At 40.9% G+C, this 15,342-nt stretch overlaps 2 protein-coding genes across 2 annotated transcripts in view; one reads left to right on the top strand and one right to left on the bottom strand.

Moving 5' to 3' along the window:
* Positions 1-15,342, top strand: part of LOC133524514 (estradiol 17-beta-dehydrogenase 8) — a 229,910-nt gene that overhangs the window by 52,651 nt on the left and 161,917 nt on the right. The gene's annotated exons all lie outside the window — the stretch shown is intronic.
* Positions 7,820-9,633, bottom strand: LOC133522360 (uncharacterized). Its single transcript, XM_061858030.1, has 2 exons — positions 8,151-9,633; positions 7,820-7,872 (listed from the first exon to the last, which is right to left on the bottom strand). Exons 1-2 carry the CDS (start codon positions 9,631-9,633, stop codon positions 7,820-7,822), a joined length of 1,536 nt encoding a protein of 511 aa, XP_061714014.1.

Here is a 15,342-nt window from a genome sequence, read left to right as displayed (position 1 = left end):
AAAGAAGTTCTAAGTACATAGGTAGAAGTCAAACCTCTTGCGCGGGATATCAATATTTGACATTGTCGAGCTGCTTTGAAGCACCAGATTATGGAGTGTGGAATTAAGAGGAGTGGCATCTCTTATGGTATAACTGTTGCAAAAGTGTCCTGCTGTCAGCTATAAATAATAGTTCCAAATCTCTCCAGAGTAGCGCTAGAGTAGCTAAGAACCTAAGAACCTAGTGAATTGCGCTGTCTATGATTTGATTTTTTTGTTTAAGTACTCTAGGTATTGTAGCGCCACCTATTTAAAGTTTTTTGATGACACTTTTTGGTACATGGAGATTTTGTTCCTTATCTCCGCCTTCCGTACACCAGATAATTATTGGAAATCGCAGTCAGCAGTTATTTTTTTACACAATTTCATTAAAAAAAGTGATGACTTGCCCGTGACGTCACGTGACGTTTTGACATTATCAAAAAAAGAATCTGATTTGACTGGTAGGATTGAGACGCTCGTCATCGTTATTTCAATTCATTGCCCTGTATTATATTATATTCCCTAATATATGTAGAGTAAGTACAGGGTGGACAAATAAGAATGATACACTTTGTTTTTAAATTTTAATTACATTAAGTGGAAATTTTATTAAATATTTTTTCATAAATATATTATTCAGGGTTGGCAATTGTATACGGAAGATAATTTCTGCCAAATGTATACCACTAGCAGCAAGCAATTTTATCTCAAATGTTTCTGTTGTTTAAAACACGTTGTTTGCTCGATTAATTTTGAAAAAAAGTGACAGTGATTGGCACCCAAATTCTCCAAATTTTGTAGCTCTTTACTTATTTCTGTGGGGCTATCTAAAATTACGTATTTATGCTAACGATCTGATGAAATTTAAACAGTTAAAACCGACTATTCGACACAAATGTACTAAGATAATGCCAAAAATGTGCGAATAGATGCTGAACATTGGGATGATAAGGGCTTACATTTGCCTGCTGTTAGAGGTGGACATATGTCAGACATTATGTTTCGCATGAATTTGCCAACCCTGAAGAATATATTTTTAAAACAATACCTAATAATTTTTGAACTTAATACAGTTAAAATTTAAAAACAAAATGTATACTTCTTATTTGGCCACCCTGTACTATACCGAATATAATCTACCTTAGTACTTACATATTACGAATCTATAAGACAGGCTAAGTACTTGTTTACTACGCACTCATAGTAGCCTACGTAATAAGTATCTAGACGTGCGTCGCACAACTGTCACGAGTATAATATAAGTGCTTCATTTTTAGACCACTTTATATACAAGAATCTTGATACCTGAAAGTCGTACCGATTCACAGGTATTCTGAGTGAAATATGGTGAAACTTTTTTTTTATGGTAGAGGAGGCAAACGAGCAGACGGATCACCTGATGGTAAGCGATTACCGCCGCCCATGGACACCTGCAACACCAGAGGGGTTGTAAGTGCGTTGCCGGCCTTTAAGATGGGAGTACGCTCTTTTCTTGAAGGTTTGAAGGTCGTATCGGTCCGGAAATACCGCAGGCGACAGTTCATTCCATAGTTTTGCTGTGCGAGGCAGAAAGTTCCTGGAAAAACGCACAGTTGAGGACTGCCAACCATCTAAGTGGTGAGGATGGAAATGTTGTCGCGTAGGCGAAACTGCAGAATTCGGGCATTATGGGCTCCGTTCAGCTGAGCATTGCTCCGAGCAATTATTAGGGTTGGCACAACTTGACGTCCCTTTGCGCAAACACAGATAACATAATGACTTGAATTTTAACAATCCAAATAGCCTGCTGCATATTATAAATAGCCTCAATACATGATTCGTCCCTGAATCGCTGTCAAACTTCGTTTTTTTAGGAAGTTTCTTTTTTGTACGATAGTACTAACTATTACCAAAGATTTATATAACTATAATTCTCTTTGCTATTCCTTATTCTGCGGACAGCGACAGAATATAATATACGATGCTATTAATACATTTTATCTATCTAGAATTAGCGCAACGGCCAGATATGCTAGTATGAAGTTACCTACATATCGAGGTTATGTGTAGCGGACACTGCATGACCGGCCAAGTATGTTTTTGAAGTCAAACATGCCTCCCTTCTGTTAGGAACGTGCGCGCCCCTGATGGCGAATTTCGTTCGACCCAGCGATATGTTAGCATGAAGTTATCGACATATCGAGACTATCTAGAGCCACCACGTGCTCATTCACTAAATTAATTATGAATAATGAAAATATCCAACATTGTTGGATCGCTTGAGCACCAGTTGCTTACCTAGCGAATAGTTCGTTTTTGTAGAATTACATGAAACACCCCGAAGCATGAGAATCTACCTAAATGAGGCACATTATGTAAAAAAAAAGTAAATGACGAGTAATAATCTTGTTACTTGAAACTATATCATTACTACCAAATAAAATTCCCGACAAAACCAAATTGAAATTTACGATAGAAAATATCATAAATAGGCCACCATTCATCATGTTTACAAACTCGAAAAATCATTAGGTCCTTATCTAGGCTCGTTGGCTTCCAAACATTTTATAGGCTCACTTAATAAAAGTTGGTGTGGAGGTTCATGGCTTATATTTTACTGCCAAGTCTCAACGCGACAGGTCTCGCTAGGGCGGAGAAGGCTTTTCAGATTCGAATTATCCACGGAACATGGCGGATCGCGCTCCAGACATTTTTTGAAGTGAAAACTTCTTTAGCGGCGCTGTGCACTTTTTGTGATGGGGAAAAAATGTTCAACTCGCGACATGTCACGTGACCAACAGATACGTCAGATTGAAGATTCGTAAGACGGACACGTGACCTGATCGAAAAGCCAGTAGAGTCGTTGAAATTATGGATGGAAGGTGATTTTTCTGAGAGATAAACTTTTTAATGTTAAATAATTGTAATAGTTAATAGTTCTTAAGATTTTTAATGTAATACAAATTGTCATGTTTGTGTACGATAGCGCAATAAATGAATATTGTATTTTACCACATAAATGATAGTACTTTACTATACTGATAATTAAAGTAATTCGTGCAAAATTATTCCCTAACCATTCCATAATATCAAAAATGCACAACGTATTATTCAAGTTTTCCCTTCTGAATAAAAAAAATAAAAAAACAAAGGGTTGCACTCCGGGAGTGCCGGGAGTGCAACCCGTTGTTTTTTTTTTTTTTTTGCATACTGCTGTTTAATGTATAATACTGATAGGATATTATGCAGTGAATGGCAAACATGACAGGTGCAGTTAATGAATAATTGTTCTGGAAATGCGAATAACCAATACTTTGGATATCATCGGTGGTTCGTGATGTTGGCCATAATGGCGGCTTTGTACTGCTGTTACAATTAATCCAATTATCCTCTAGTGCATCGTGAAGGCCTCGACGGTTGACCGAATATCGACGACTAATTACAGTACATCATGGATTGATTCGTTGTATTGTGAAGTGTTTTATTACTTGTAATCTACGCTCACTGTGTTTTGGCAAAAGCCCGTGAGGCTGCCATTTCATCCAATAAATAAATAGGTTAGGTTTTTCAGTCATTATCAGACCGTGACTAGCGTTTTATTATATTTTCTATATAATAAAACGCTATGGTAATCGCATTCAACCTAGTAATACTTTCAGAGAATGGCCGTTATGGACATTCTATTCTCGAAAATTTTAAAGAAAAAACCTTATATTTATGTTTTTAAAAGTTATGTGTTAACAACTATAAAATTAAAAGTACCAGTTTTGTTTAACAGGTGCATTTGGTGACCACTGTTTAATATATCATCAGTTAAAAGCGAACTTCCGGTTGGCGCCAGTTCTATTTCTTGACAGTCGTCGATGTTTTTTTTTTATACTACGTCGGCGGCAAACAAGCATACGGCCTGCCTGATGGTAAGCAGTCTCCGTAGCCCATGTACGCCTGCAACTCCAGAGGAGTTACATGCGCGTTGCCGTCCCTAAACCCGCCCCCCCTCGTTGAGCTCTGGCAACCTTACTCACCGGCAGGAACACAACACTATGAGTAGGGTCTAGTGTTATTTGGCTGCGGTTTTCTGTAAGGTGGAGGCACTTCCCCACTCGGGCTCTGCTCTAGATCTGGAATGACATCCACTGGCTGTGCCCTACCACCACACAAAGCGAGATGACATTCACAATGCCCATTCCTCTCTTTTGGACGTAGTTTAAGGACGTACCCGGGATGTAACTTCGTGTGGCGCCAACAACGAAAGTTCACTTTAATAGTTTGTAAATATTATTCATCATCATTGGCCTTTGAGTCTATTACAGACTATTCAAACAGTGTCAGGTAGGGCGGCAGCGCTTTTCATGGCTGTGTAGGCCAATACGGGAGCGGCAAACACGACCACAAGCCAGGCAGGTGTAGTATGTCCGTGGCGAACAGGTGTCGGGCTGATGACGCTTGGCTCGCTTACTAGCAAGTGTCTTAAACCAAGCCTCATCATGGATTTTACGTCCGTCGAACACCAGTTTGCGCCACTTATCTCTGTCCTCGGCAAGCTCCTCCCATTTATGAACAGGGATGTTGAAGGCGTGCATGTCTCGCTTGGCGCAGTCCTTATGCCGTAACATAGGCCGACCGACGCTTCTCTTGGCATCAGCTATGGCGCCAAGTAAAACACGTCGCGGCAAACGAGAAGGTTGCATTCGATGCACATGCCCCAGCCAACGTAAGCGTCTCTGCTTTAGCAGCGCAAAGAGGCTGGGTAGCTGAGCAATCTCCAGAACCCTCTCGTTCGTAACCTTGTCCTTCCAATTTATATCTAAAATGTTCCGGATGCAGCGCATGTGGAAAGCGTTGAGACGACGCTCGTGCTTGGCGTACGATGTCCAAGTCTCAGCCCCATACAAGAGTATGCTCAGGATGCACGTTTGGTAAACGATCATCTTGGTTTTCCTAGTTAGATGTTTATTTTGCCATACTCTTGTACTCAACTTCCCAAACATCGTCGCGGCTTTTCCGATTCGAACGTCGATTTCCGCATCCGGTGAGAGATTACTAGTCACCGTCGACCCGAGGTAACAAAACTTTTCGGCTGACTCCAGCGGGGCGCCATCCAACACGATCGTCGGTATTTCCGCACACCCTTGAGCCAATACAACAGTTTTCCGGGGATTGATGGACATAGAGAACAGATCACAGGCCCGAGAAAATTTGTCCATAATAGTTTGAAGCTCAAACTGTGATGTGGCGATGAAGGCTGCGTCGTCAGCAAAGAGCAAGTTGTCAACGAATAAATTGTCTCGTTTTCGCTTAGACTTTAGAAGGGAAACGTTGTAAAGTTTCCCATCGGCCCTTGTATGCAGATGGATACCCTGTTGGTCGTCACCGAAAGCAGTTTTTAGCAGCAACGAGAAGAATAGGGTAGTTTAGCCGGTTTTCGGCCAGTTAAGCTAAATTTTGAATAAGGATGGATTTTGTGAATACTAGACTCGACTAATCTTAGATATTACGTTACTTGTTGACTAAAAATATGATCTAGTTGTAATTTTTTAATTAAAATACGCCATATTAGATATAGTTATTTTATAAAAATAAGGAATATCAAAATGTGGCTATTTAGCTGGTTTTCGGCCTTTTTTTTGATTTACGGCCGCTCACCCACCGGTTCTCGGCCACTGTTATATAATTTTTTTAAATGAATCTTATTTCATAGTCAGTAAGCTTTCTTTTTCAATAAAACAAAAAATATTTGAACCAAGAAGTGTATTAGAACTACAAGGAACATTGTAAGGAACTTTTACGTAGGTAGGTACTTAATTTTTATTTTATCAATATATTCTTAACTATGTCGGTGGCAAACAAGCATACCGAATGTGTAATGGCTGCATACGGCCCGTCTGATAGAAAGGAGTAAGCGGTAACCGTAGGCTATGAACGCCATAACATTAAGGACATTACTTGCGTGTTGATGACCCTTAAAAAAATGAGATCAATGTACGAGTTGTTTGTTCAATGTGAGATAAATTTGTAAACAAGTCTTAAAACTTAATAGGAACTTTTCTTAAAACACAAAAAAAACAACATTACATATTAAAATAATGAAAAATCTTCGTTGCTGCTACTCAAAACCTCATCATCCTTATGAATCCTCTCGTGTGTTAAGTTTTCTTCTTCTCCGACTTTAGATTGTGTATTTTCTTTATGTAAACCGCTGTATTCCTTTTCAACTTGTTCAATTTCATCAGCAGTGCTGCTTCTTTTTTTGTGCATGATTCAGCCTTATTCCTTACAGGGTTACTTATAGACTGTAAACAAAAACATATTTTTATATAAAAAGTTATCACTTTCTATTATTTAATCAAAACCATTTGCTACAAATAGTACATTATAGTAAATATTATTACATGGTTACGCGTTGCTATATCTTCACTTGTCTTACATTACTTTAATAAATTTATTAATTTAAATACTATATTTTGATACTAGCAACCTTATGTTTGTAGGAACAAACACAAAAATGCCCTTTTCCAGCCACTTGGTAAAACAGGGCCGGTAGTAAAAAAATAATAGTTTAATTTTCGGCCGCTTTGGATTTTAGGGGTCGATAACTAAATGCGAAAAAAATATTTTTCGGCCGCTCAATTAAAGAGGGCCGACAATAAACAATGTGCCTGTCAATTACCGGCCACACTGTCACCGGTGGCCGAAAACTCACTTTTCGAAATCTAATTTTCGGCCATGTTTTAATCAGTTTATGTATAAATCTCTTCATGAATTTCAAAAAAATAAATTTGACGTTGAACTTAAGAATAAATTAAAAATTAACTTGAATACAGAATGTCTAGATTTAATCTCTTTTCTTTCGGTTTATTTTTAAGGGCCGAAAACTAATTGCGTAGATTTGTTTTTCGGCTGTCAAAAATTACCAAGGCCGAAAAGTAGCTCCTCATTATTCTGTTCCCGGCCGCCAATCACGAAATAATTGAAAGCGGATTTTGATCAAGTATTTGTTTATACATATGTGGCCGACTGCTAACTACGTTAATCAACTTTTATTCAAATCCACATCGAAAACAATATTTCTCACATCTGCTTTTATTTTCAATCAAATGTACTCAATTAACTATCACGGCCTCCAAGTCCGTTCTCGGCCGGGCGGCCGAGAAGAAAAAATGTTTGTAAAATTGCATTTAGTTCTCCGGCCACCAAGTTTTAATATATTATACCTAATATTTTATGAATTTTAGTCAAAATAACATTAATTCAACTAATCTGCAACACCCCTAAATACAATTTATGTTATCAAAACTAAAGAAACAACATATTAACTTACCTCAAAAAAAATATCGATTTCAATTTTTTTCACAAATTTGCGACACATCCACACTGCCTAAATTTTGCCGATTTACTGACGAGCCAATCAAAACATTATTAAGCAGACAGTTGTAGGAGGTGTAGGTGTCAAGTGAATTTACTGGATTATAGTGTTTTTTTTCATAAGTCGGGTAAAGATTTCTTGTTATTACCATTTTACTACGTAATGGCCGAAAACCAGAGGTGGCCGGCAAACCGGCTAAACTACCCTATACCAAACAGGGTAGGGGCCAGTACGCAGCCTTGCCGAACGCCTCGACGCATAGGGAACGGGTCAGACACGGTACCGTCGAACACCACTGCACCTTGCATACCTTCGTGAAAGGACTTCACAAGATTCACGAGATTTGGTGGGCATCCGATGTGTTCCAATACAGAATAAAGCCCTTCTCGGCTAACTGTGTCGAAGGCCTTATTTAGGTCAACGAATGCGACAACCAAAGGTGTTTTCTGTTCTCTACATTTTTCTTGGATTTGCCGAAGTGTAAAGATCATATCCGTTGTGGAACGCTGGGCACGGAATCCACACTGACTTTCGGGATATACGCGATCGGCAAGTTGCTGTAGTCTTGATAGTACTACCCGACCGAATAACTTGCCCACGATACTAAGGAGGGAAATGCCTCGGTAATTGTTGCAATCACCGCGGTCTCCCCTCCCTTTGTAAAGTGTGACGATATTAGCATCGCGCATATCCTGTGGGAATTTTCCCTCCTCCCAGCATTTCCGCAACAGACTATGCAGAATCGGACCCACACACTCGAGCCTTATGATGTCGGCTTGAGTACCGTCATTGCCTGGACTCTTTCCACGTTTCAGCTGCTTTATAGCCTTATGAAATTCCTCTACAGAGGGTGGTACATCTAGTTCGAACCAAGTTGCTAGCTTTGGCGTATGTACTAAGGCCATTGAGTCAATAGCAATTGGATTCGAATAGAGTTCGGTGTAATGTTCCACCCATCGCTTGAGTTGACGGCAGCTATCAGTTATGATAGTGCCATCCACTTCTTTGAGAGGGGCTGTCTTTTTAGGCACAGGACCTAGAACCTGCTTGATGCCCGAATAAACACCGCTGAAGTTACCGGCGTCGACGCACTTTTGGATATTTGTGCACACATTCGTCCAGTACACGTTTGCGAAGTGTCGTGCATTGCGCTGCAACGTCGACGTGGCGTTTTTAAGGTTTTCCCGAGTTTCCGGTGTAGGTCTCATGCGGTGTTTTAGTGCAGCTTCGCGCTTGTAGTCGACCAAAGGTTTTAAATGCTCTGCATTTTCAGCAAACCAATCCTGGGTTTTTATTTCCCGATAGCCGAAAACTGAGCCCGCAGTGTCCGTCAGCAACGATCTGACACTCCTCCACGTGTCATCTGCTTGTGCATTCTCACTCCAGGTTGACTGCGCGCTTCTTACCAACTCCTCAAATTTACTGACCAGTTCGTGATTTCTGGTATTAAAAACATTAAGTTTCTTCTTACCAGAAGGTCTGGACGAATGGATTTTCTTGTGAGTGAAGGCAACACGCGCCACTACCAAGGAGTGATCGGTGTCACATTCTGCACTGTGAAAAGTTCTGGTGTGGAGTGTCTCGCGGAGGTGTCTCCTTCTGGAGAGGATCATGTCCAGCTGATGCCAATGACCCGAGCGAGGGTGTTTCCATGAAACTTGGCGAGATAGTTTGCCCTTAAAGTATGTATTGGTGACGCACAGTAGGTTCCTAGAACAAAACTCTAGCAAGCGCTGACCATTTTCGTTTTGTTTACCAATACCGTGTTCACCAATACAATCAAGCCACGGAACACGGTCTTGACCGACTCTAGCATTAAAATCGCCTAATACGTACAAGCGATCGGAAGATTTTACCCTACGCACAGTTTCATGGAGCTGCTCGTAAAATCGGTCCTTGGCCTCATCCGCTGATGTTAGTGTTGGAGCGTACGCGGAGATAAGTGTAATGTAGCCGCTGTTTGTGTTAACTCGCAACATCATGATACGCTCAGAGACCCCAAGAGGCTTTTCGATTGCTTTAAGCAGATCGCTGCGAACGGCGAAGCCAACACCGTGCTCACGAACAGCATCAGTCCCCTTACCCCTCCAAAAGAAGGTGTATTGTGCCTCACGCAGTGAACCTTCATCAGGTAGCCTGGTTTCTTGCAGGGCTGCTATTGATATATTTAGCCTATGTAATTCCATGCTGATTACAGCAGCCTTACGCAGGTCGCATGCGTTGCTGTTACTAGAGCCTCCCACGGTGTCCGGAAGGCCTGTCCTCATGGTACGGACATTCCATGTCGCAATGCGCATGGATAAGCGAGTTGTAGTATTTTTTGTTTTAGACCGTTGTTCAGCAGGTGAAGCATGTTACGACACCGATCGTCTAGTTGAAGGCTATTGCTCCCCACACCCAAAAGGAACAGACCGGCACCGAGGCGGATCAGTACCTAACTGACCGGGGGCTGCCCGGCTTAAGCGGGCGGTAACTGATCAGTGGGCCTACGATGGACCCTCCCACTGTCAGGAGTGACCCCTAGCGTCCTAACTTACGCCTATACGTTTGGACTTATAACTGGTCACTGCCACTCCCCGTGTTGTTTTCCACGCGGCAAAGCCGTCGTGGGTGAAGTGACCTCTCCACAGACACTGCATCGCCTGGGACACAAGCGAAGAGACACAGGGCTGCCCAAGACCTGTGACTCTCTCTCGACCTCACCGACTGGGTCCGCGGGAAAGACAAGTCGATACGCGCGGAGTCGGATCGGCTGCAGGTGCATAACGGCTGGCACCGAGCCGGGTTTGTTTCAAGTTTTCCTTCTCTATTGCTATCTCTTCCGTTAAACAGCAGGAGGACCACGTGCAGGCGAGACAAGAGGGGCACTAAGATATTGTTCGTACCTAAATATTATTAAGCGACCATTTATAAATCATATTTTTAACTAATATACATGTTGCAATATTCTTTGGTAATTGTGTAGGTGTTAATGATTTATTAAATACTGTTACTAGTTATGAACTTCCGATTGGCGCTCTTTCTGACACTTGATCGTCAATATAAAAAGCCGCCATTACGCCAACCAGGGTAGTTCACCACGAGTGGTCGAAGAGTGATAATCAGTGCTAAAACTAAGGGACTGAGTATTAAGTTCACTAGTGGTCGAAGAGTGATAATCAGTGCTAAAACTAAGGGACTGAGTATTAAGTTCACTAGTGGTCGAAGAGTGATAATCAGTGCTAAAACTAAGGTACTGAGTATTAAGTTCACTAGTGGTCGAAGAGTGATAATCAGTGCTAAAACACTTTGTAAAAGGTTTGCCAAATATACAAGTAAGTGTTAATTCCATTTCTTTTATTCAATTACCATACTTTCCTCCTCCAACTTAATTAATGTGTGAGAGCCTATCGTCTAGCACAGAGTTGGCAGTATTTTTAAACAAAGCTCCTCTCCCATAATTGAAACTGTAGTTAAAATAAAGTATAAGCACCGTAGTGTATTATTTAATTGACTAGATTTCTATTGAAAAACCTATAGTGTTCAACATATGTATGATCATCTTGATGAGACTCTCAGGGGATAAATTTAGCCGACGACCATCTCCATACAATAGACCCTGTGTAGCAGTTAAAGTTTAACTGTATGTGGTGCCGTGGTCTGTAGTGGCAATAGTTTGGAATTGCATTATAATCCTCCGCTTTAGCGGCCGTTCCACTGACTAGACTCTATCGCTCATTATTCACATGCTTTCGTTTAATATCTCTCACGCAGTCCGTTCATCTTTTCCTCTCATTCCCGTTATATCCCTCAATAACTCTCACACCTTTGTCGTGACTTTCATCCCTCCCCATCGCATGACCATACCACGCTCATCATCATCATCATCATCATATTAGCCTTTTATCGCCCACTGCTGAGCATAGGCCTCTCTTCCAGTACGCCACTTGTCCCGATCCTGAGCTAATCGCATCCAGAAGTGTCCCGCAATTTTTCTAATGTCGTCCACCCAACGAGCCAAAGTACCACCGTACAGAAAATAAACTTCCTACAAAACTGAAATTTGACAGCGATTCAGGGACGAATTATGCTGTCCCTTTCTAATGTATAGCACTATGCGTTTCGACTATCTAGGGTTGTCAGAATTCAAGTCATCTGCGGTGGACGTCAAGTTGTGCCAACCTTAATAATTGCTCGTAGCAATGCAGAGCCGAACGGAGCCGAGAATGCTCGAAAGGATCAGTTTCGCCCCCTTGACGGTAGGCGGTACATTACTCACTGAACAAGTATTATAACAATGTCACGTTTGTAATGGTGCCTCTACACTCACGCGAACTGGTAAACAGTGGGCCCTTTAGAAAATATTTATCTATTTGACTCTATGTTCGCGGAGGGGGGGGGGGGGGGGGTAATCTTTTAGCAATTCAAGCGGGAAGAGGTAACAGGCAGACAGGCAGAGATACTCTGTATCTGTGATGTAGGTAAGTCGCTCCAACGGAACCGTACCTTAACCCCATGATAATAAACCAGCATCGAGAGCCAAATAACTTTTATCTCACTTTCCTTTTATTACTGCTAGTAGCCTTGCCCTTGACTTTATAGTACCGTATACTCGTATTAAGACGCAGATATTGTTTGCAAGCATCTGGCCGTATTAGAACAAAGTACCTGGGCGACCGAGCTATCCTCGGTTATAACTATTTATTGTAATATGGTGGTGTATAGGTGATAATCTTAACTACATTTTTTTACTAAATTAAACTTGTCTAAAACAATACAAATGATATATAATCTAAAACTTATAAAAAAAAAAGTTAGTCACCGGGCGAGATTCGAACCCGTAACACTCGTTTCTAGCCGTCCGCGTCTTAACCCGCTGGGCCAAACGGACAGTGGCCGGCAACACGAAATTAGCGACCATATTCTGCGTGGAAAGAAAAACGCATGAAAACTCGAACACACGCGTTTTCCCAAACATAAGACTAACTAGATCGGTTGTATACCCCCAAGAACCCCCATATACCAAATTTCAGCGAAATCGTTAGAGCCGTTTCCGAGATTACAGAAATATATATATATACAAGAATTGCTCGTTTAAAGGTATAAGATATGCGTATTTCTAGCCTTTGGTTTATTATTACTACAGCCATACCAAACAATTAAATTGTCGCAACCTGCACTACGCGACCAAAACGTCGTAAGCGCTGTAAAAATTCTTGGCGCTTACGCGTTTATGTCGCGAGATCCACGCTCCGTTTCTATGGTTTGTTGTCAAAACAAACTCGTGGCGCAAAATACTGGTTGTCTGTGCCGGTTTTATAGGCATAGGGAGCGTGCATGAACTGTAGATGGCAGCACAGAAGCCCCTTATTCATTGGCGCGAAGCATTATCCCATCCTCGTCGCCAATTAAGTATTTCGATAATTATAACCACGAGAGTACGTTAACACAGCTGATGCTTTATTCCGACTGACGGTATGGCTACAATATAAGTATAAGTACCCACATTTCTATTTTCGTAGATAGTTGTTGTGATAGCGACAATCGACACAAGTTGCGAATTGCCTATTCGAACATATATCGTACAACTTTTGACAGTACATAATTCGTCAGGTGACAAGAAAAACTCACTAATTACCACCATAAATTCATAGCCATAATGAACCATATTACTACGAATATAAGGTTGATTTCTATTTTTAGGGTTCCGTACCCAAATGTTAAATCGGGACCCTATAACCAAGACTCCGCTGTCCGACCGTCTGTCCGTCTGTCACCAGGCTGTATCTCATGAACCGTGATACTAGACAGTTGAAATGTTCACAGATGATGTATTTCTATTGTCGATATCACAACAAATACTAAAAAGTACGGAACCCTTCGTGGGCGAGTCCGACTCGCACTTGTTCGGTTCTTAGATTTAGGACACTAGATGGCAGACCCTACTATGTGAAATAGAGCCAGCGCGAATAGTAGGGGGCAGCACTTGCTTATAAACGTGAATTGTCTTCGTATTCGATTCAGTAGGGCTAACATGGTCGGCTCTTTATCCTTTGCCACCATGCCTGTCACGTTCTATCAAGTAAGTGCGTTACAAGGACGTGCTCAAACGGCATCTGAGCGCTTGCGCCATCGACCCTGAGCGTTGGGAGGAGCTTGCTGGAAGGTCTTCTTGGCGTTCTACCATCCATAACGGTGTCAAAACACTTGAAGATAACCGCCTCACTAGCCTAGACATAAAACGCCAGTTACGGAAAGAGAGATCTAAGCCCTCCTACGTGTACACGTTCAACGCAGCTGGCCAACTTTATTGTCATGTGTGCAATAGAGTATTTAAGAGCAAGTTCGGCCTGGCCAGCCACATTAGGGCTCATGCTAGACAATAATGGGCATAATGTTTATTTAGGGTCGCCGTCATCGAAACGCGTGTTTTCGAGTTTTCATGCGTTTTTCTTTCGACGCAGAATATGGTCGCTAATTTCGTATTGACGGCCACTGTCCGTCTGGTCCAGCGGGTTAGGACGCGGACTGCTAAACGAGTGTTACGGGTTCGAATCTCGCCCGGTGACTAACTTTTGTTTTTTTTTATATGTTCAAGTTTATATATAATTTTTATTGTTTTAGACAAGTTTAAATTAATAAAAAAATGTAGTTAAGATTATTACCTATACACCACCATATTACAATAAATAGTTATAACCGAGTAAATCTCGGTCGCCCAGGTACTATATATATAAGTGCGAAAGTGACGGGCATAGTGACAAGTGATAAAAATGGAACCATGGTGCATGGTATCTATATCCCGATTAAATAGATCACCACTACTATTCATGTTGTAATACTTAAATGAGCTTGTGATATAGTTTTCGTATACACGGTGTAACACGAGGAACACGAAAGATTTCAACCACGCATTTCTAAGGCCAAAATAAGGAAAAAATATATGAGTTTAAGTAGATTATGACAAAAAAACATTTTTTTTTTACTTTTTTGTACATAAAAAGTAAATGTTATTAATAAAACTGGCACTTAAAAAAATTATACTTTTTTTCGTTAAAACCTAAGTTTTGCAAAGTATTACTTGTCACTTTTTTACATCTATCAAAAAGGATGTTTAGAGCATCAAAAAGGCGTTTTGCACTAAGTATGAATGTTTTTTTTAATGGATATTAACTCTGAAACTAGGCCAACCCCAGAAAAGTTTAATATACTAAAATGCATATTACGTCTTTAAATGTGATCAGGAATACACTATTAAAATCTTTCCTCGTGTCACTTTTTGACATTTATCAAAAAGGATGTTTAGACCATATCATTCCAGATCTAGAGCCGTGCCCCACTGGGGAAGTACCTCCACCTTACAGAAAACCGCAGCCAAATAACACTAGACCCTACTCTAAAGTGTTTTGTTCCTGCCGGTGAGTAAGGTTGCCAGAGCTCAAAGAGGGTGCGAAGTGTTAGGGTTGGCAACGCGTATGTAACTCCACTGGAGTTACGGGCGTACATAGGCTACGGCGACTGCTTACCATCAGGCGGGCCGTATGCTTGTTTGCCACCGACGTAGTATAAAAAAAGACCATCGAAAAGGCGTTTTGCACTAAACATGAATAAGAATATGTTTTTTTTAATGGATATTCACTCTGAAACCAGGCCAATTCCAAAAAAGTTGATTATACATTTTAGTCTTTAAATGTGATCAGGAAAACACTATTAAAATCTTTCCTCGTGTTACACCGTGTATAAAATATAGAAGCACATTAATTTACCCAGTGGGGAGCAAATTAGGCATATTGTAATTGTTACGATAGTTTTATTATTTCCAAAATCTTATAATTTCTTGTCCCTAACATTGGATCATTTCAATCCGAAACCACAGCACAGGTAATTTCAGAAAAAGTGATAAAACTCTCGTTCTCAAAAATGTCAACGCTTAACAAACTGTTTCAGTAACGTCACTTTGAAGGTCATTGGTGCTGTCGACCCTAGCGTTTACACAT

This window comes from Cydia pomonella, chromosome 1, assembly GCF_033807575.1.
Source record: "Cydia pomonella isolate Wapato2018A chromosome 1, ilCydPomo1, whole genome shotgun sequence".
Lineage (NCBI taxonomy): Eukaryota > Metazoa > Arthropoda > Insecta > Lepidoptera > Tortricidae > Cydia > Cydia pomonella.
The sequence above is the reverse complement of the archived record's forward strand: the minus strand, read 5'-3'. Positions and strand labels throughout refer to the sequence as shown.